The sequence below is a fragment of the Mytilus edulis genome, chromosome 1 (genome assembly GCF_963676685.1).
Source record: "Mytilus edulis chromosome 1, xbMytEdul2.2, whole genome shotgun sequence".
NCBI classification, from domain to species: domain Eukaryota; kingdom Metazoa; phylum Mollusca; class Bivalvia; order Mytilida; family Mytilidae; genus Mytilus; species Mytilus edulis.
In genome coordinates, this window is record NC_092344.1 from 57,312,423 (window position 1) to 57,332,844 (window position 20,422).

The following is a 20,422-nucleotide window of genomic DNA, read 5'->3' on the forward strand; positions in this document are numbered from 1 at the left end:
AATAACCAGTGCTGTTGAAAATTAAAAGAACAACAACACTATAGATTTCATTTGTCCGAAGATCTGTCTTCTGGATTTTCAAAGTTGCATATTTGAATGAAAAGAATGTATTAGATCAAAACACTTGAACAGCTTCATGAAAAAGTACATTAAACATAGTCAGATCCATCTAAGATGGACTTTGCATGAGGTAGTTGAAACCTTAGTTTCTTGATATCTTTTAATTAATCAACGGATATTTTTTTTTAGAAACGTTTTTTATGAATCATGTCATGACCGATGTACTTAAATGTACTACTTATTTGATTCCCTCGGGGAGAGATAGTCTCGAAGCAACAGAATCTACCATCTGCTGTAAAATATGAAATCACCACTTAAAATTTCAATGGTCTGAAGCGCTTTTCTAGATGTAACTCCATTTTTGGACATTTTAATGGCAAAAGTTTTATATAAGAACCAAAACAGTTAAAGAGCTACTTGTATGTAACCAACAGAGACTAAACGGTAGGCCTTGATAAAATCAACATTTTCCCGTCGTTTTTTTAATGTTTGCACCATTGAAAAGGCAAAGGGCTATGCATCATATGCCAAAATCTTATTGAAACACATTTAATGTAAAATATTGTATATTGATTATGACCAATTTAAGGGATAAAAAAGGATATCTTAAATTAAATATGAAATGTCATGTTGATATTTTTAGCTAAATTGTAAATAAAGAACTTTAAGCTATTGAAAAGCTCTACAATTATGGCTAGTACTTTGGAAGAAAACATTTATAGTTTAATTCCTACAAATATTGCAGAAACAACTATTGTTTATTTATCTTGAAATAACAAACTTGTATTGAAATAACCGATTGAAACACACATTTGTTTTTATTAAATTAGCATAAAAACATAAGAAAAAAAGAGAACTTTTGGACAAAATTCATTTTTGTTCTACAAATTAATTTTCTTTTTTGCTATGATTATTAACCCTTGAACAATTGTATTCTATGATGTAATGCTTGATGGATACTAACTTGTCCAAGTTTCTTAGATTCTCCTTAATCATTCTAGTAACCAGATGTAAACAGCATAAGTGGTTGATCATTGTTTCCCTTACTGCTAGGTTTAAACGCACAGATAACTTTCAATACCTGTGTAAGAGTTGTCTCTCATACACTAGGTCTAACACTTTACATACGATAATTTAAATTGATTTTTTTATAATTCATAATTTTAAAAACAGACAATTTTTGAAAGGTCGCTTCATGTATAATAATAAACTTAAGTTTAGACATATATATATTTGTTGAAAATCTAATGGTCATTCCAGAACAAAAAAATAGATCCGTGTTCCACGCCTTTTGGCAGAATAACTGAGATTTGTATTTTAGAATGCAAGTTTTATTGTTTGAAATATTTTACCAAGACAACAAAATTCAATATTCTAGCACATAAGAGTTTATAACGGAAAATATGCCGTGACTTAAACTGTTCTTAACATAAACAATGTAATTGGGAGTTAGGGTAAGTATAGCATGTACGGTAGGTAAGACAAAGAACTCTACTATATGATATATGAAGCTGTAACACGCTGCAATTATATCTTTAAAATGAAGTGATATACAAAAAGAATTAAGAAATCACCACTCAAAACGTACAGGCTGGATTTTAGAATTTTGATGTTGTTGCACGTGTCAGGTTTATGCTAAAACCAAAATGGACAACAAGTATCGAGTTTCCTGAGATGCTACTCGCATTAATTTGTTTTTCCTCAACCGTAAAAGTTTCGATCAGTAAGACATAAAAAGGTAATTATATTTATATGCATCCATTTATTAACCTTCTTATTCTTAGTTTTTATAAAGGAAGGTATAATGAACAGATAATTATGTAAATTAATACATTTCCATTTAATTACGGAACTCTTTTTTGTCCAAACGTTTCATTGATTAAAAACACTTTGTAGGGCGAAATTGTAACATCGTGTACACAGAGGATAATGGAATTTGGAATCGAGGCTCGTGGTGACGGTTTCAGTAATACATTCATTTATCATATTGACAATGAATTGTTAACCTCTATTCTGCCATGGAGGAAAAGTTCTGCAGACATTATCCTTGCTGGAAGTAATACTGGATTTTTAAGAAAGGTACATGACCCTAGCTATAACATAATACAAAAAATATCTAATATCATGAGTATTCCAGAGCTCACTGTATGAGAATGGATATTAAGTTTTAAAGTAACTACAGTTGCTATGGATTTTTTTGGCACACATATACAGTAAAGATAGGTAAAAGATATTATTGGATATTCTTACTAGTAAGTCGAAGACAACGCCATAGCAAAACACGAATGTCAGCAGTATTATATCTAGTTCTCAAACCCCGAATTTCGACAGCACAAGACTCGTTATTGACGCTCGAATTAAACATACAGTACACCACATTGATCAGAAGAGCGTTGGCGAGCGTTGAAAACTAAACAAAACTACCCAAATAGGCCAACTGTTGTGAATGTCTTTCGAGATTAAAGGGGGAAAAAATTAGATCTTCAAATGGGTTTCCGTTAAACAAGTTAAATAAATATTTATTTCCATGTCCAAATTAAATCCTGCTACAAGAGAACAAATGAGACTTTTAATATATCAATTTACATCTGATGATTGCAATCGCCATAAAAAAAAATATATTCCTGTTTTTTTTTAAGATACTGGTTACATCGACAAAAGGTAGATCGTACATCAAATTTGACGTTAGTGGTGACAGAAATATTCCAGTTGCTAATGAAATGGTTCTAGACACACACAGTAATCTATATCTTTTGTCAGGAAACAGGGTAACTATCATGTGTATAATTTGAAATAGTTTATCACCATAACATAATTTTTACATAGTAGATTGCTGAATGTAATAATTATAAATTATCCGTTTTAAATGATATTCTAATTTTTCTTTATCAACAAATGCAATAGACAACAAAACATAACAAATCAAATATAAAAATATTCGGGTGCAAGAATTATACGCTGCGTTTAATACTTATTAATGACCTTCAGCTCAGTAGTCGGGTTTTTGTCTCTTTGATCCGTTTCCTTTTCTCAATTCTTTCTATTCAATTGGACAAAACTTTAAGCGGTGGTGTCTGTCTCAATATATTCCACAAAAAAAGATTGACATTTAATGAGACAAATAGGGACCGAAAGTGTTGGCGGATTGGAGAGGATATCAAAATTCAGCGGTTGCTATTAAATATTTAAAGAGTACATGCAAAAGTGTAGAACAAATAAACCGAACTTCAAGGTTTATTTCAATAAATGAGACTATAAAAACTGACTAAATCTAACCAAAAGAACTAATGAAAAAGGAAATAACAATGTATTTCAATTTGGGCACAGATTATGCATTGAAGCACTTAACTTCATGATTTAAGAATTCCGGTCCGGGGTTGAAGGTTCTTTATGCTTTAATTTTTTTTCCAGGTCACAAAATTGTCAATGACGTCATGTCAACTACACACGACGTGTGGAGAATGTGTAACCAGTAATGATCCACTTGGATGCGGATGGTGTTTCGGTCATTGTTCTACAAGAACAAATTGTCAACACAATATATGGCATACTTATTCATGTCCGCCATTTGTTCTGGGTGTAAGTTATGGTTTATATATTAATATATCCTCATATAAACAGCATTCTAGACTCGAAAATGAGTCTTTCTACACAGGATTTTTTCCTTATAAACTATTATGTGAAATATGAAAATCATCTCTAATGCTGTTTAGTAATACATTTGTTTATTTCAGCTAATTATCTTTTAAATGTGGATGCAAACTCCTTAAGCATACTTGACAGTAGATGGTAAACTCAACATGTTGAGGTTCTTCCTTTCATTGATTCACTAACATCTTGGTAATTAATGAAAATGAAAGACTGTAATGTAATAATTCCTGATATAAGTTCGTTACATATACATGAAAATACCAAAGGCAATGGAACAGCACTTTATAGGCTGTTTCGTTTTTTTTTTTTATCAAAGCCACAATAAAGCCTTCAACTTGGAACAACATATTACTATAGATTCTAGACAATGCTTGTAGGCAAGAATACATAATGTCCTCTAATTAGCCTGAAAATAAATAAAGTAACACAAAATGCATATTTAAGTACACCTGTAGCAGATCTTATGCATATTCGAAGACTGTTGTTTGTCTATTCGTCTTTTCATCTTTGATATTGAAAATGATGATATGTTTGTGTGACAGTGGCCATTCTTCTTTCTAGATAAACCCAGCGAGTGGACCGTTGGAAGGATCAACAAAAGTAACTATTGCAGGAGAGAACTTCGGTTCGATGATAAACAATGCGACTGTATCGATTGGAGCTGCATCATGTTTGATCCAGAATATTAATGATACAAGGTACACTTTAATTAACTTCCTTTTAAGTTTTCATGTTATATTACATACGAGAAGAACGAGTAGAGGGAGCATTAACATCACTTGAATTTATGTTAACTAATTTAATTATTCAAATGCAAATTCTCTTTTGAAAGCTGCATTTAAACTGTCTTATTAGAAAGCATTACTGAATTAGATAATTGCAAACATCTTAAAGGATACAAAAAGCCATTATCACTACACAGAGGTCAAAATCTATACTTGATTTGATTATCCTGAACCGCAGTCATATTTGTGAAAGTCCATTGGGATAAGTTTCGGTTGAGTTTATATCTGTATATCATTGAATGAAATAAGGACATTTCTGCAACTTCACATTTGATATTGTTTGCCAGTTTATCTGAAAACATAGATTGAACAACTTTTGACTTTGTATAAAATCTTTACGTATGAAGATAATTGTGAAACAGGATTGAATAGGAAAACTTTTTTAACACATTTTAATTTTTTATTTTTCTATAATGTTCTGTTCCCTTTATTCACTCACAGAATAACGTGTCTGACAAGTAGAGTAATAGTGCCTGTTCCTACAGCTGTAAAAGTGAGCGTGACTGATTCGACCTCAAAAACCTATAGAATTCAAGGAATATCGGAACAAGTGGACATATTATTTGAATATACGGTATGTGAGAGTATGTATGCTCATGACGCTGTTCTTTATTCAAATTTAAATCATTTCGTTTTTTTTTTTGATAGAAGGTTTTTTGTTTTTGTTTTTAGTCGATTGCTTTTTTCGTTTTACAACTCCTTGAATAATATGAAACACCATTGATGCTAAATCTACTTATTTGTGAACACACTGTTCTTAATCATTTCAAAACCCCTAAAATACTAAGGTTTTCCTTCCCGAGGAATGAATGCTGTGCTCACCAAGCGCACCAGATGGTCGGTTTACACAAAAACACGTTAAATGCGCATTTAATCGGTATATCTAATTAATTTCTATTTCTGATTCGTCGACTCCATTTTTTTAAATAAATGTTTAACTTTAATTCTCTTGATTATAAATTTCATACTTTTTCAGCAATCTAGTATTATGAGTATCTTCCCAATGAAGGGACCAATATCCGGCAGTACAATGCTAACTATCTCGGGCGATCAGTTTGAAATTGGCTCCAATCTTTCTGTGAAGATTGGTAAGGTGCTGTGTGACATTCAATCGTAAGAATTTTTGTTTTTCTTTACAATGTATAACAGAATGGTCAATTGGGACAGTTGGCAAATATGACTTTAATGAATTTAACTATTTCTCATGTTGATGTCCATTTTAATTATATTTTGTGTAACCTATGTAAGAACGCAGTTGAATTTGAACTACATTTTCTTTTAAATTGTCCTGTTCTTAAAGATACAACATCTCAATATCTGTCTAACCTTGATTATGAATTAATTTTTTTTAGTCAAGTCATTTGGCATGTCTGATGAAGGGAAAATTGTTTGGTTTCTTTCATCTGAAGTTTTTTATCACTTCAATCTTATCTAAACTATTGCACTCACTTTTGAAGAACGAATGAAACTTCTAGAAAACATTAAGGTAGTTGAAAAAGCTTTAAAAATAATAATAAAATCGATCAAGAGTTGTCTCCCATAGGCATAGGTCTATAAGTTGATAAAGAAATGTAAATTCTCCAAGTCGCAGTAACTTCCAAAAGACTTTAAGTTAATGTTTTGTCAATAACATTGTTTATAACTTTATTACTTTCTTTAAATGTACATACATGTTTTTGTTTAAGTTTACTTAAAACTTTAAATCATTTTAATCATTCTAATCATCACTGGGCTTTATTATCTCATTCATTTGATGTCATAGGTAAACTTTTGGGCACCATGATTGGTTAATAAAATATCTTGTATCTTTTATTGCCTAGCGTTATTTTCATCACAATTATACATTCATGGCTTTTAGATATTCAGTTCGAGCCTCCTGCTGGATCCTTCTTTTTTTAAGAAAAGCTCTTGAAACGCACACAAATTATAGTGATATTTTTATTTTACACTTTTTAGATGATTATTTGTCCTTTAATTATGGCTTCAAACGTGTTGCATATGATGATTAATCTTACTAAGCATTTGTACCGTTTTTTTCTTTGATTTGAGTTTAAATCACATTTATTATGGCATCTCAATGAGATATGATGTAATTGTTACCTGACAATTTAAAGTTGAATATCTAGCAAAAAGAGTAATCATTAAAGGCATTTTATATTTTAGGAAAAATAACACAGAAATTGTGTGCCTCACACAGTCTTGTGGAAGATGTGTACAAGCGTTTGAAGGAGAAAATCTTGAAATGACTCATTGTAGGTACAGTGGAGATATTGTGGTGGCAATTGATGGCGCATCATATCAGCCGTTAGAAAACAAGACATTTTGTTATATGCCAAACCCAAAGATTATTCAGCAACCGTCACGAAATAGTACTATTATAAGGTATATTTTAATCAAGATTATGTTTAAAATGACTGACGAGGAAATAAAAGGGAACATCGTAGGTCAATGAAACATAATTACGATTAAAGACCGGATAGTACAATGCTACAATTTTAAACGAAACACCACAAACTATATGTATAAAGCATTAATTTGTTGGCAGAGACAGCAAGAAACACGTGTTTTCAATTTCATTCCTTTTGAGGTCTTGAAAGTTATGATAATGTGCCTGGAAAAGTTAAGCGACATGATTTTAGTGTCAGAGATGATATTATAAATATTACAAAATGCATTTGCATTCTAAGAAAAACATAAGCATCGACAATCTATCGTTTGTTATTGGTGAAATACATATATCCAAAAAATCCAGCGAAAAAGACAAATGCTGCATTCGACGATAAAAAGAAACTTAAAAAACAGTTATATTTCTAATTTCCCATTGACGTTAAATATATATATAAAAAAAGAAGATTGTTTTCCGTTGTTAAATTATGCTTTAAGGTGTCAAACAACATTTCTTTCAGTGGAGGTTTAAACATTGAATTTTTTGGAAAGTGGTTTGATTCTGTTACCAACCACGGTATTATGATAAGTGTGGGTGATGTTCATATTGGTTCGGTAAGTTTAATCAAAACATTAATAAGTTCATATTCTCTCTCATGATCGATTCTTATGCCAATAAAACTCACAACCTTAGAATATTACTCAAGTGAAGCTGATTTACAAATCGTGTGAATTGTTGTAAATATTTGAATACTGGCTTCCTAGGTAACACCGATATTGAAAATAAACAATATGATTTGTTATATATTTACAGTTTTGAACATATATAAAATTTCCTAGCATAACAAATGATATTTTTGTTTACTGTATATAAAGTCGTTTAACTATATTCCATTGGGTCTTCAAATTTTAGTAACTGAACAATTATGTATTTATGAACTGAAAGAAGTTTACAACAATGTATATTTTCCTACAAGTACTCGTAGATCGGTATCATATGTTTGCATTTTGTCTTTTAATATTTTTATGTATGTTTCGTTTCAATCGAAAGAGTGAAGTCGGCCAACACTGACTTTGATGGTGTGTACTTTAAATTTGTGTAATGATTTGACATCACTGTTTGGTATACATGTGTTAGGATATCACTAAAACGTGTTTAAAACCACCATTTATGTGAGAGACCATAATAAGGAGTCTTTAAATATAATGGTTGGTGTTGGTTGTCTTAATTATGATTGTCTCGCAACAAAGGGGAAATAACTATATTTGATAAATATTCATTCCAGTCTTGTACAATGAAACATTCCGGATCACTGTTAGTGTGTTCAACTCCTGATTTGAAATCCGAATTGAACAAATCTTCAGAGGTAATCGAGGGACGAATGAGTGTAATATTAGATAACAATCCAGTCAAACCAACCAAACTCATGATTTATCCTGACCCAGAATTAGACTACCTAGATATAGACACTCAACTGAAAGATATTGAAATGAAGGACAAACTTTTACAACTAAAGGTAAATAAAACTCATGAAGTTTATATAAATTGTTATGCTATAGACGTGCGTTTCGTCTTTATAATAAATAATTAGTGGCGCCCAAATCAATAACACTGAAAACTATAAAATACCGAAAAATTAGCAATATATGGCAAAAGTAATATATAGGACGTCAAATAGGACGTCACTTGGCGTAGAGGTTTAAACGTATTCGGATGTGTCTACTTTTGTGTTTCAAATGTCTGGTTATGTAAATGTATTTCAGTTGTTTCCTGTAATTAGTTAATACTTCAGCTTTATCATGTACATTTTTTGAATATTCATTTTATTAAATTTACTGTTTGCTAAAGTATAAATTACTCTAAATTATAGGGATTTTCTGGTTACTTAACAGAAAACCCTTGCCGTTTTTGGCACAACCTTTTTGATCTTTTGGTCCTCGATGCTGTTCAACTTTGTACTCGTTTCGGCTTTCAAACTTTTGTATCTGTGCGTCACACATAGGTCTTGTGTGGATAAAATACACTTCTGGCGTATTAAAATTTTGAACTTGTTGCCTTTTGTTGGCTGTTGTTCGTGTGATTCTTTGTCAATTGTGTTCTCCAATTTATTTATATTGTAGTCCTGTGTTGTCATTTTGATGTTATATTTCACATGGCCATAAAAGTGCGAGGTTTGGCATGCCACAAAACCAGGTTCAACCCACCATTTTTTCCTTTAAAAATGCCCTGTACCAAGTCAGGAATATGGTCATTGTTATATTATAGTTCGTTTCTGTGTGTATTACATTATAACGTTGTGTCGTTTGCTTTCTCTTATTTTTGAGTGTAAATTCACATTGCGATAAGACGTGTCACGGTACTTGTCTATCCCAAATTCATGTATTTGGTTTTGATGTTATATATATATGTTATATTTGTTATTCTCGTGGGATTTTGTCTATGTGTGTTACATTTTAGTGTTATGTCGTTGTTCTCCTCTTATATTTAATGCGTTTCCCTCGGTTTTAGTTTGTTATCCCGATTGTGTTTTTTGTCCATGGATTTATGAGTTTTGAACAGCGGTATACTACTGTTGCCTTTATATACATACAATATGGAAACTGTAACGTTTGCCAATATTTAGTGAACAGTAGTAAATCTGCAAAATGCAAGTCCGATGAGTTATATGTCATGTCAACCAATGACGTTACTTTATGTTCATTCTGTTGTATGAACTAGTAGATTATCCATCTAGTCCTTTAGATTCTAAAGAGGTAAATTTGGTACATCTGAAGAAAACTCACGTTAAGATGATCACGTGTACAGCTTAGTAAATCTGTTCGTAGGGTAAAGTTTCTTTTTGTAAAATTTATATTTATGAATATATCAATGATAATGCATGTAAACGCAGAAATGTTGACTACTATGCTAGTCATACCATCTTTGCATCGACCCAGTGATAAAGAATAAACTCATCTTATAGCAACAAGTTTTATATGTCATTCCCAGTGTTTTTGGTGGGTTTCATGTTGATAAGTCTTTAGTTTTCTAAGTTGTTTTTTGAGACCTGTCCTTTATTTTGCTTGTCTTTTTCGTTTCAGTTATATAATTGTCAGTTTATATTAGACTGTTAAGTTTGTATGTTCCTTTGATATCGGTCGCCTCTCTCTTTTTTTCATAAAAAATGAAATAATCAGAAACGTTTTGATGTGGAAACATTGGAAATATATCAATGTTCATTGCAAAGGCTTGTTCGCATGTTCTTTCTTTTTGTCACAGACAGATTAGATGACTACTATGCATTTATTATCCCTCCTGTTATCTGTTCGGTTTGCTATAGTTTGAATATCGCACATTCCTTCTTTATAGGAAAATATCGTTTTTGAATATGACTAAAACACAAAGTTAAAAAACAAAGGATTTGATGTAGTCATTCATGACAGTCACAGTAAGGCCATCAACGCCTAGTTGGATAAAAAACAGTAATACTAGAATCAGGTTCTTAAGTTTGAGTATATGTATATCATAACATATTTGTTTACAGGGTCGATATCTGAATTCTGCAGCAAGAAAGGAAGATTATAAAATAAAAATAAACGGATCTAGTTGTCCTGTTATGGATCTCCATCAAAGTTATCTGATATGTAACCTTTCTAACACAGTTCATATCAAAGATGTGCCTCTACTTGTCGAGGTAAATATTTTGTCAAACATAACTTCCTGAATAAAAATTACTGTTGATTTCCAAAAAAAAAAAAAAAAATGAAACGCATATCCTCATATACGAAGGTTCGTGAATAGGCGGTAGAAAATTGAATAATTAATAAGGTGAAATGTAATCGCCATGCCGTTTAGACTTTGTTAAAGACCGTACGGTGACTTATATGTGTTAATTTTTATGTCATTCGGTCTCTGCTGAGAGTGGTCTCATTGGCAATCATACCAAATCTTTTTTTTATATCATATACACGATAGTAACGTGAGTTAGAGCAACAACTGATAGTGTATGACCTTCAACGCTGAGTAAAACTTTTTGTTTAAAGTGAGGTTTAAAATGTCCAATTATGAAAAACAAGAAAAAAAATAATCGGGCATATCCATGAATTACAGACACACATATACGTGAAAGAAGTTAAGATAATTAAGAGCGCTCCACCATCCTCATTCTTGAGTGTAGTTCAAAGTTGAGGTTTCATAAAAACTGGACATATTATACGTCATTAGCTAAACATCTATCTCGAAATATTTCCTATTTTGCTTCCATAAATGTATTCAACATAATCAACAGAAAACCTACAACTGTTTTGATCACATGAGAGATCCCTGTTATGATATGCAACGTACCAAAATAGTTTGTTGACATGTATTACTTTAATACAAAGTCGTACAGCGAGTATGTGTACTCTAGTATTGTAAATTGAGGAAAGTTATTTTAATTTTTTTCAGAAAATTAATACTTTTTTAAGGAGAATTGAGAATATGTCTTTCAATTGATAGAATGGACGCGATGTTTATGGTTAAAAAAAAACCAACATTTCATTATAAATGATGAAACGTTGATAATAAAAATGCAAATAAAACAATATATTTTACTCAAATGAATAAAATGAGATTTGGTGTTAAAACAAGTCTACATCAGTGTAATATTTACTTATACATCAAGTTAAACCTTCAATCATTATGGTAATATTTTGTTATTGAACTTTTATTTGTTTTACTGCAAAGGTATCTGTAGGTCATAACTGGAAGACAGTTTTAGGGAACATGAGGTTTTTCCATGTAGAATATCGCAAGAACCAAATACATGTCCAACTTGCAGCAATTTGTTTGGGGACTTTTGCTGTTTTGATTTTATGTCTTGTATTTGTCATGCGGAAGAAACACTTAGGAGTGTTTAGAAAGAAAACAACTGAAGAGTTTTCTGTTGTGTACCTCAATAGCACAGAAACAAGAGGCCTTATGGATCCACCAACTGATACAGGTAGTTGGATGTTTTGTTTATACTCTCTTGTTTAGGCTTCTGTGGTTTAATGCGGACACCAGTTTTATGCAGATTCAGAATATTTGTGATATTGTTATTATATTCGGAAATTGCAACTGGAGTGTATCACAGAAAAGTTAAACTTGCATTTAAAATATTCAAATTTAAAATCATTATGTTTATTGCTTTTTAGATAGTAAATAAAGTATTTTCCTTTTTTAGCAACAGTATTAAACAATTCACGCATAATCTTCGGGATTAATCATATTTTCAAACAAAAACGAACTCGATAAAATGATTTTCTGATATTCGTTTCGAACCCACTAGAATGAATATCGTCTAATCCTAATTCAGGTACACTGGAAGATACATTTTATATTTGTAATATTGCGTTTCTACTAAATGAAATTATTCCAATACTTATAAATGTTGAAAATAACAACAACTCAATTTATATTTACTCGTTATAAGAATTCAGAGAAAACTTGCAATTGTATATTTTCGTGGAACATGTAAGGTAGATGTCGTACAATCACATTTGTTCGTCAATTCATTTTGATTTTATAATTTATGTATAAGGAAATTCATCTACCGAGCAAGGAATGCCTAGGTATGTCAAACAGAATAAAAAAGAAAGCGTTTCAGAGCTGTTTGTTGAAGGAGCTACTTGGGATCCTAAGCCAGGATTTGACGCTATTGAAATTGTTGACATGCTGAAGCAGCAAAATATCTTCATTGAACGCGATTTGATTAGACTTGGGCAAGATATTGGCCATGGTGAGTATATAATAATATTCAAATTTATGATTGCTTTGAAAACGTACCCCAACAAGGTTGTTAAAAAAAAACTGAAGTCGTTTCTTCACACTTTATATGGTGCATTGGTTATCAAAAGTAAAAGGTTTTTACAATTAACGTCTAAAATTCCTTTTAATCACTCTCGTCCATCGCTATTTATCAATCATGTTAATTATATTTCAAATAATTCATGCATTAATCGCAATGGTCATACATGCTCATATGTAGTAGGCAATGCACGCTGTTGATGCACTTTGCTCGATACAGAGCTCCCTCTACCCCAACATTTCGCCTTGTCCTTTTTATGGTATTATGAATATACTCTTCATAGATACGCATACCAAACAATAAAAAAGGCCAAATGAAAAAAACCATTCGCATTTCATAAGTGAGTGACATCGGGTAAAACATTATATGAAAACAATGCTTTTGGTTGTTATAAAGATACTTATAGTCCAATATTTCGATCTAATGAGTTATGAAATACTTTGTTATGCAGGAAATTTTGGATGTGTTTACCAGGGGTATCTGAGATCAATGGAAGAAAGGGACGAACAACTTGTTGCCGTCAAAACTGTTCTTAGTAAGTAAAAACAATTATGACAAGTTATTTTTTTGTACATTAATTCGACCGTTAGTTTTCTCGTTTGAAATGTTTTACATTTGTGAATTCTGGAGGTTGTATAGTTGACAATATATGGGGTATAAGCTTTGCTAATTTTTTAATCCCGTACGGTGATCGAAAGCTGTTAATGTCTGAGTGTGTCTTGTGTTCTCTTGTTGAAAGTTGTCTCATTGGCAATCATACCACTTCTTTCTCTTTTTTGTAAAACTACGACCTCAGATCTGTCTATTCATTTCAAAGTTTAATATGCTATTTTTTTCATTTATAGTACAACAGTTGTATAAAGATGTAATTGTTATAGAAATACAACTACATCGACCATTTTAAGCTCTTCGTCGAAAAATGTATATTTCCACATTAAAATAACAAACCAGTTTGACAAAAATAAATAAAAAGTAAAATGAACCGCGAATTTAAATATCCTTAATGTCAATTTAACTTATTCAATTCACATATAGTCCGTTACAACACAAGTTGTTTACATTTTACCATCTGCAAATCACAACTAGCAATGTTAATTTGTTACTGATTCATTGATAATGTGGCAATCATGTATAACTGTCTGATTGAACGGATTTCGTCACAACATAATTGTTTCCAGTACGATAGATTATCAATTTAATTTGTCACTTGTGATACAAGTGGTAGGAAAACATGTACATCTACACTTTTACTTGACACTTAACCCTCAAGGGCACATTTGATTGTCTCAAGTACTTGTATTATATTTAGCCATCATTTGCACATGGTATAGTTTATAAGGTACATGTAGTATATATACTTGTATAAGTTTTTGTACTTTGCATACATGTATTCAGTCTCTTACCAACATTAAAATTGAATAAATTGCATTTTCTAAAATAAATTTATGTTGTATAAAAGATGATCGTGACGCCTATATATCGAACAAAAAATACCCCCATTCAAAACAAGGATGTGGTTTTTAGTATCAATGTTATTTGATATATCCCTACTATATTATTTTTTAATAGCAGAGGCAAGGCTTTAACTTTTTACACCTATAATTCAATCGAATAATGTTAGATCTAAATGTTCACACATGTAAGTTATCATAGTACACATGTATTCCAAATTTATATATATTCAGTCTAATTTCTTTCAATGCTGTGATAAATTACAGAAACAGAAGTACAGGACATAAACGCTATCCTTGATGAAGCTATGATCATGAAAGATTTCAATCATGCAAATGTGCTGTCACTGATTGGTATTTCTGTTGCCCCTGGTGAATTCCCGTTGGTTATCATTCCGTTCATGTCAAATGGGGATCTACTGTCTTATATTCGTAGCGCTGATAATGTAAGTAATAGTATATATGTTGTAATTATTGGTGTTGTGTCTATGTCCTTTTGATTGATAAAAGCTACGAGAATCCCAAAAAATATATAAATAATTGCATTGTGATTGGTAGATCAAAATATTTTATAAAGATTCATGATACATTAAGAAGAAATGTTGTATGTTAAATTTTTCAATAAAGGCTTGTTCTGATATGGTAAGCATGTCCAGTCATGGTAAAAAAAGTGAGGGGGGGGGGGGGGAGTTGAGTTCTCACAGTCATGTTGTTTGTAATTTAATGGTTGTCGTTATATTTTGTCTGTTATATAAATGTTTGTACAATGTTTTTCATAAATCAATCAGTCGATTTTTCGTTTGAGTTGTTACGAATTTTGTTATGTCGGACCTTTTTATAACTTACCGTAAGGGTATTGGCATTGATTTCTGTTGATGACATTTATTTTCTATAATCCACAAAATAAGAACTATTTTGAAAAGTTGTCCCATCAGCATTCATACCACATCTTCTTAGTTTAGGTTAGGTGCTCAGACTATAAACATTGGTTTTAGCAAATAAATCTGGTATTCTCTGGACCTGTCCCGTCCATCTACAAAATGTTTTGCTGATAATGTGCTTCCATTTTGACTTGTTTGAATTATAAATACTTGGCCACATGGGGACTTTAATTAAAAGTCTCCGATCATTAAAAAACATAGCAACTACTATAGAACTACAGAATGTTAACAAAGAAACAAACCAGACCATTTAAAAACTACGAGCAGCTACAGTAAAATGATACAAAGGGTTTACAAATGTCAAGTAAAAGAGAAGTGAAAGCTATAAAATCATATAAGTTTTTGATTCTGGTATAATAATTAAAAATTGTACTTTGATGTGTGTTTTATAAAAATTAAAATCTACGGATGGATATTATTAAAAGAATAATTAGAACATTTGTGTTGTAAGACAACAGAGATCTGATAAGTTGAGTACATTTTCTTTTTAAGTTAAACAAGAAATATAAGTACATCTTAAATAAATACAACGGTCGAGGTTTGTTTGTCAAAAATCTGAAACCGATTTCGCTAAAATTTTCTTATCTCTATGCACATATATTTGAAGTGAGATAATTTGTTAAATAAAATTTACTTTTGAGAATTTCAATACAAAACTCGAAATGTAGAATGGAAAATGAGCTGGTATCTAATTTTGTTTTGTAAAGTTATAAGTTTTTTTTAATTTTTCTTTATTGTTTTATTGACAAATATTTTTTAATTTGAAAAATATTATTTACAGAAGCCAACAATTAAAGATTTGGTAAAATTTGGACTCGATGTTGCTAAGGGCATGGAATATCTTGGCAGTATCAAATTTGTTCACAGAGATTTAGCAGCCAGAAACTGCATGTAAGAAGTATAAAAAACCTGAAATTGCCATAAGTCTGGATTTTCAACGAATTGTTTAGAATTAGATATTATGTCTATTTTTTGCAACAGTAAAATGGTCATATGAATAACAAAACACATATGTTAGTCAACTTAAAATAGGGTATGCTTGACTGTATGATTTGTGGTATACCAAAGTTCTTTCGTCCGCTCGTCAACACTTCGTTTAAAATTTCCCTTGGAGTTTTTTATTTTTTTCGTACGCCGACTTAAAGTTTTAAGCAACTCCAATGAAATTCCAACTCAACATTTAGATTGACGGACGAATCATCTTTTTGATTTGTTACGTATTTTCTAATTCCGGAGTTACATGTCCTTGACTTTCAAATTTAGTGCAGTTAGTCAAATGTTGCGCATATATAACTTTAGTATGCTTGACTGAAACTTTACAAAAGAAAAAGTAAACTTATGTGTTAATTTGGTACTTTGACTGTTATATTAATAATTAAGTAAGGATTCTTATCATGCACTAGGTCAAGTATTCTTGAATCAATTAATAACACACTTTACACACTTTACACACTGTTATTTTGAGTGTTGAATGTAAACTTGCTTTAATGTTTGAAAATATTCTTGTTACCCATACTTAAGTCAGATATTTAAGAGCGTGGCTTATCAAACACAATCACTTTTGATTTATCTCACAGGATGGATGAAAATCTTAGAGTGAAAGTGGCAGACTTTGGATTGGCTAGAGATATTTATACCAAAAATTACTATAGCAGTGATAATAAGAAAATGTTACCAGTAAAATGGATGGCTCCTGAGAGTTTAGAAAATGGGACCTATAGTACAAAATCAGATGTTGTATGTAAATTAGCTGTTATATCATGTTTATAATATTTGTTAAAAATGACGTTTTGATAAGCACACGTTTTCCTATATCATGTATATACTTAATTCGAAGCTTTTGCATATTTTTGTCATACTCTAGTCTGCATCATATGAAACTTTGCACAGCATTAGCATTTTTACCTCTTTCAAAGTTGTGAAATAGCAGTTGACCTTGCTCAAAGTATTGAAAGGTTACACATAAAAGATAAATTCAAACAAATATTGAAAGAAGATAGTAATAACTGATTTTTAAATTTAAAGAAATTAATTTAGTAAACATTATTTTTACGACTCAGTCGGACAACTATGACAATGTTGAAATAAAAAATGGTATGGGAACGTATTACAAATAAACACACACAACACCACAATATATATACATCACTCCATGGTGTCATTTATGATCAACGTGTTCATGTTTGTTTTGATTGTTTTTTAATAGTCAACAATCGGTTTACTACGGCACCATAAGGGACGACATCAAAAGTTCAATGGCGGATAACAAACTTAATTCACATAGTTTTTTCACTGACTCCCCATCTCCCTCTAAACTTAATTTGGGAAAAATTGATTGACCCATATGGATATGTGTAAAAATCAATGTCGGATAACCAAATCTTGCTGCAGTTCAACCCCCACCCCAAACTATTTGAATTAAGTTTTTTATCTTACATTGATCGTTTGATCGTCCCTAACCCGAAAGTTGAATTGTTAATGAAAGTTTTGATCAGCAGTAACAGGATTAACATTTTTCGTTCGAACTGTATGGATTTGTAATCAATGTAGAAAAATATTTTTAACGTGCACAGAGCACTTAGTTTAATATATATAAATATAAGAAGACTGAGAAGATGTGGTATGAGTGCCAATGAGACACCTCTCAATCCAAGTCACCATTTGTAATAGTAAACCATTATATATACATGCTTTAGTTTCGTTTTTTATGTATTTTGTCATTTGATTTTGCAATGTAATTATGATTTTTCCGATTGGATTTTCCTCTGAGCTTAGTATTTTTGTGATTTTCCTTTTTTCCCCAACGTAATAATTTAAAAGACATTGTTTCATGTGAATTTAATCATTTAAATATTTTGAATATGTACAACCTTTCATTACAAATACAAATACGCAGATTTAGCACATGCATTAACAGATTACATTACTGTTCAACCCATGTTTTTGGTATATTGTAGTGGTCTTTCGGTGTCGTGATGTGGGAATTAATGACCAGAGGTTCTGCACCGTATTGCGACGTAAACAACTGGGATATGCATAAATATTTACAGTCTGGCAGACGTTTAAAAAGAACTGATTTCTGCCCACCACCATTGTAAGTTCATAGATACGTATATATGTATGTATTTCTAAAGAATATAAATATATATAACACAAAAATACCCAATAAACACATATTTTGATTTTAACACACACAATACTTCATGCTTTAAGTATGAGGCGAACATTTGATACGGGGTGAGATGGAGAAGATATTTGAAAACGAATTACTTACATGTAGAAGCGAAAAATATAAGCATGCGTAGCAACTAATGAAAGTTAACAAGGGAACACCCTCCTGCTCCCCATCCTTAAGAATATCAAATGGTCGAACATTTCTTTCTGAAGCATTTAACTATGAGATAAAAAGTCGGTTATGTTAGTGAACTTACAAAACATTAGTAAAATTTATCAACTGACAAAAAAATTGAATCCATATGAATAATTTACCTTTCTTGAAATGTCCCCATCATATTCATTGGACATAACATAATCAGTTGTTTTCCGGTTTAAGACATATAAACAGTAGCGTCTAACTATCAAGCGGAATATTATTTATACCAGCCCAGTAAGTGGTTTTTCTCAAGTGAAAGCAGAAAAAAGTATAAAATCAATTAAACAAGTTGTATAATAGAAAACTTGTATTTAAAATGTCCATAATATTAAACAGTTTTGATATTCGAGAAGTGTACAATTACTAAGAGCTTTTTATTTGTTTCTTTGAGTGAAGTTGACAGAAATAAAACGAAATATACTTATTTGATATATAAATCGTTTCGTCCTAATTAATATTTGAATACTTCATTTGCTCCGATTTTTTGTTCTCATTTAATTAGATATGACATAATGATGACATGTTGGGAATTCGACCCAGACGACAGACCAACGTTTCATGATGTAAATCTGAGGATCACTGGATTAGTAGAACAGGAAAAATAAAAGCAAGACATTTGGTTTGATATTATGTTGACAGTTATTAGTACTTCATTTTATTCATAGACCAGTATTTATTTCAAACTCTGTTCATTTATAAGACCAAATGAGAGAGAGAGAATATGCCCACCCATCCAGCAATACACATGACAAATGAATGGTTGGTGTTTTAAACATTGGATAAATCTGTTTGATAAATACATTTGGAACTAAATCAGAATCGTATTATATTACCAATTGTTCAGAAAAGTACATTCGGATATAGATCTTTATATATATAATTTAATATGAAAAATTTCTTGTTTTTTGTTGAATGCAAATTTGGTGATAGACATGAGTTATACAACTATCTGCCAAATAAACATGTCTAGTCATTTATTATTTACTCTCAAGTTACATTAATTATTTTATTTTATTTTTATTACATTAAATTTCACTTGATTAATTTTGTATTATTATTATTATTATTTTTTTATATATAATTTACTAATGTTTTTAAACCTTTTTGAATGTGTGCTCATCATTGCTCATATGTTTAACTGTTTATATTTATAACTATTTTATATGTACTCATTTTTTTCTTTGATTTATTTGCATGTGTGTATTTTGATTACAAATGAAAATATAAATTTTTGCTGTTAAAATAAATAATATGTAGCTTGCTATTCGGTGTGAGCTAAGGCTCCAATGTTGACGCACGTAACTTGATTTATAATGGTTAAGTTTTATAAATTGTGATGTGGATGGAGAGTTGTCTCATTGGCAGTCATACCACATCTTCCTATATTTATGTATAATTATACTTTATATGAACATTTGCTGTGGTTTGTTTTTCATTTATTGGTTGCTGTCAAGTTACCTATACTATTGTATGTGCTTTTTACTACATTATATATAACATTATTAAAGTTTTACTATGATATTTGTTAAAAATGATGATATTCTAATTAACTATTATTTGTAAACCTATTTGAAGGTGTGCTAAAAAATATAGTTTTAACTGATTAACTTTTTTTTATATATGCTGAATTTTTTTTTTTTATTTGCATGCCTGTTTTTTAATTATAGATTTGTAAATAAAGTTATACATTTTTTATTTTTTTTGTTCATTTATTCTGATACGTTTACTGTGCATGTCACGTGTTTCTTCTTTTACTATCATCATGTACGATTGTCTTCAAACGCATTGACAAGTATTTAAACAAAGTTAACAGACAAAAAAGAAATATGAACAAATCAATATTAAAATAAAGGGGACATTGGAAAAGACTACGTTTCGAATAATATATGTTTAAATTACAATAGCTTTTATACATACTATGATGAAAAACCCGTTCAATGTGTATCATATTTATTTACAAAAAATTATA

The 20,422-nt window shown here is 30.6% G+C and overlaps 1 protein-coding gene across 3 annotated transcripts in view; it reads left to right on the forward strand.

The window, feature by feature from the left end:
- Positions 1 to 20,146, forward strand: part of LOC139485484 (hepatocyte growth factor receptor-like) — a 29,775-nt gene extending 9,629 nt beyond the window's left edge. For all 3 annotated transcript variants that reach the window (XM_071270008.1, XM_071270000.1, XM_071270017.1), the window contains 18 exons: positions 1,957 to 2,139; positions 2,700 to 2,828; positions 3,472 to 3,639; positions 4,273 to 4,409; positions 4,938 to 5,070; positions 5,473 to 5,609; positions 6,660 to 6,878; positions 7,403 to 7,496; positions 8,168 to 8,398; positions 10,406 to 10,555; positions 11,587 to 11,842; positions 12,422 to 12,619; positions 13,140 to 13,223; positions 14,407 to 14,585; positions 15,862 to 15,971; positions 16,658 to 16,817; positions 18,038 to 18,174; positions 18,956 to 20,146. In XM_071270008.1, coding sequence (XP_071126109.1) covers positions 1,957 to 2,139; positions 2,700 to 2,828; positions 3,472 to 3,639; positions 4,273 to 4,409; positions 4,938 to 5,070; positions 5,473 to 5,609; positions 6,660 to 6,878; positions 7,403 to 7,496; positions 8,168 to 8,398; positions 10,406 to 10,555; positions 11,587 to 11,842; positions 12,422 to 12,619; positions 13,140 to 13,223; positions 14,407 to 14,585; positions 15,862 to 15,971; positions 16,658 to 16,817; positions 18,038 to 18,174; positions 18,956 to 19,058 — 2,808 coding nt within the window. In that variant the 3' untranslated portion in view covers positions 19,059 to 20,146. The remainder of the gene's footprint in view (positions 1 to 1,956; positions 2,140 to 2,699; positions 2,829 to 3,471; positions 3,640 to 4,272; positions 4,410 to 4,937; positions 5,071 to 5,472; positions 5,610 to 6,659; positions 6,879 to 7,402; positions 7,497 to 8,167; positions 8,399 to 10,405; positions 10,556 to 11,586; positions 11,843 to 12,421; positions 12,620 to 13,139; positions 13,224 to 14,406; positions 14,586 to 15,861; positions 15,972 to 16,657; positions 16,818 to 18,037; positions 18,175 to 18,955) is intronic.
- Positions 20,147 to 20,422: the final 276 nt, after the last annotated feature.